The sequence below is a fragment of the Rhagoletis pomonella genome, unplaced genomic scaffold, assembly GCF_013731165.1.
Source record: "Rhagoletis pomonella isolate Grant_MI unplaced genomic scaffold, Rhpom_1.0 Rhpom_scaffold_19669, whole genome shotgun sequence".
NCBI classification, from domain to species: Eukaryota; Metazoa; Arthropoda; class Insecta; order Diptera; family Tephritidae; genus Rhagoletis; species Rhagoletis pomonella.
The window spans coordinates 1-2,643 of NW_023478181.1; the positions used below are offsets into that span (position 1 = coordinate 1).

Consider the following 2,643-nt stretch of genomic DNA (forward strand, 5'->3'; position numbering starts at 1 on the left):
CTCGCAGCCAATGCGGCCCATGCCACCATAGAGGATGCGCGAGCAGCTGAGAAGGCGTGATGCCCCTCGAAGCGCAATCAGCAGGATTATGTTCCGACGCGACGTGTCTCCAGTGATTTGCCGGCAACACTTCCTGTACGTCCGCAACGCGATTTGCAACGAAGACGGACCAGCGACTTGGAGTACCTTGTAACCACGCTAACGTAACTGTGGAGTCTGTCCACGCGTACAGCTTACCGAGCTTACAGGCGAGGCTAGATCGAACTTGCCGTACCAGCCTTGCGCCTAGATGAGCAGCGCATAGTTCTAAGCGCGGCAACGAAATGACCTTCACAGGCGCTACCTTGGTTTTGGCGGCAACTAATACCACCTCTATCTCACCGTTTGCGTTTTGCGTCCGGCAATAAAGCGCAGCCGCATAAGCAGCTTCCGAAGCGTCCGTAAAGATATGGAATTCCGCGTCGACCACTGAGCCCGTGCCCAGCCAACGCTTCAGCTTAAGCGATGCAAGTTTAGGTAACTCACTTCGATGCGCCAACCAATCTTCTGCTACATTCAGTGGTACTAACTCGTCCCAATCTACATTTGAACGCCATACCCTTTGTAACCAAATTTTAGCGCGAATTGTACAGGGCGCGGCTAATCCAAGCGGATCGAATATCTTGCTTGAGTCGGATAGAAACACGCGTTTTGTGATCTTGTCAGGCAATTCTTGTAGATTGACAGCAATAGAAAGTAAATCATTATCGGTGTGCCAAACGGAACCCAGAGTTCGGATTTCATTTCCTTCAGCTAAAAGATGCGAAACTTGCTTGGAAACGTGCGGTATTCGTTCTCGTAACGGCTGACAGTTCGTGGCCCATTTTCGCAGTTCAAAACCACTCTTAGACAATACGAAGGCGACATCTTTCTGCAGCGTGATTAAGTCATGCAGGGAGTCCGACCCCGTTAACAAATCGTCCATGTAGAAATCCCTTGTAATGACATCAGCGATCCCTTTATATGCATCGCCTGCATCCAGCGCAGCGCGATGTAACGATTTCACAGCAAGATGCGATGCCGAAGCCACTCCATAAGTTACTCTCAGAAGACGATAATCGCGAATGGGTTGTGATGAGTTCTCACGCCATACTATACGTTGATAGTCAGCATCTTGTTCTGCTACGTAAACCTGGCGGTACATCTTCTCGATGTCCGCGATCAGCCCATAGCGATGCGTGCGGAAACGAACTAGTATGGAGAATAGGTCTTGTTGTAGCTGCGGCCCTACCATCAGAGCATCGTTGAGCGAGTTTCCGGATGACGTCTTCATGGACGCGTTGAATACTACTCTGAGCTTAGTCGTGGCACTTGAATGTTTTACCACGGCGTGGTGCGGCATGTAGTACGTGTCGCCTGTAACGGCACCAGCTTGCTCCATATGGCCTAAGTCAAGAAGTTCTTCCATGAACTTACAATATTCTCGATAGAGTTGTTCGTCAGCAGCAAACCTCTTCTCCATTCGGAGTAATGCTCGGACTGCAATGCTTCTAGATTCACCTATCGGTACGGATTTCTTCAACGGTAAGCGCACGACGTATCTACCATCGTTAGCTCGCTTGGTAGTGTCTTCGAAAAGTTGTTCACAGGTGAGTTCTTCCGGAGTGTAATGCTTTCTCGGGCGTAACTCTTCGAGTTCCCAGAACTTGTTGACCAGCTCGGATAGTTGCGTGTCACAGTGTAAGGTGGTTATGGATGTGGGCTAAGGGTGGGTAACTCTGTAAATTTTGGTGTGCTGACTCAGTAACTCCAACTCACTTTAATGAGTCAGCACAGAGAGCTGGCACAAGTGTGCTATCGCACAATTGGTATGTGCATCGAAATTATTGACGATGTTAGTAATCGAAATCGATTTAGAAAAGGTTATCCTTAGCTTCTATTCGTAGCTGGCCGGCAAAATTTTAGAAAGCTGATTTCAACTGGTGAGTTCATTTGCGAATAAATTCCCTACTTAGTTTTGCTTGAGAGTTGTCACATAAGAATCTGTTAAATGGGCTATGCATGTAAGCGGTTACCCAACGCATAGCACTTCACTTGTAGAATTCTGTTTGGTTTTGACTTTTACGTAAAAAGGGTATAGCAGTGCAAGTATGCATAACTGGGCTATTCGCCTTGCTTCTTGTTAAATTTGGTAGTCGTATATTCAACTGATGGTAAGTCTCGTGACGCCATCTATTATGGTACTTTTTGGAAGATCGTATTGTGTGAATGTGTCAGCTCATCAATTGAGTTACCACATCGACACAGTTGTAAACAATGCAGCCGAACCGAGCTATGCAAGTGTCAGCACATCAACTGAGTTACCATATCGACACTGAAGCACACTGAGCTATACATTGTCAGCACATAAACTGAGTTACTGAGTTACAAATTTTTTCAGAGGTGAGTCTGAGCGTGCGGCACATTTCTAAGAGTCAGCACAGTAACTCAGCACAGTGCTGAGTTACCCACCTTTAATGTGGGCTGCTTTAGTAAATTGGCCGCGTTCCCGAGCAATACCCAACCGAACACAGTGTTTTGCGCCATTGGAGTGCCATGTTGGCCCTTTCTTAACCCATTTAGTAGGATTTTGTCCATTTCGTCCATGCCTATAAGGATATCAAC

The 2,643-nt window shown here is 47.1% G+C and overlaps 1 protein-coding gene across 1 annotated transcript; it reads right to left on the reverse strand.

Annotated features, from left to right (window-relative positions):
- Window positions 1-26: 26 nt before the first annotated feature.
- Window positions 27-2,636, reverse strand: LOC118732388 (the record flags this gene model as incomplete). The annotated part of the gene is made up of 2 exons (XM_036461520.1): window positions 2,498-2,636; window positions 27-1,736 (listed from the first exon to the last, which is right to left on the reverse strand). Coding segments are annotated over exons 1-2 (1,838 nt in total), but the record flags the coding sequence as incomplete, so codon positions are not given.
- Between the last annotated feature and the right edge of the window lie 7 nt (window positions 2,637-2,643).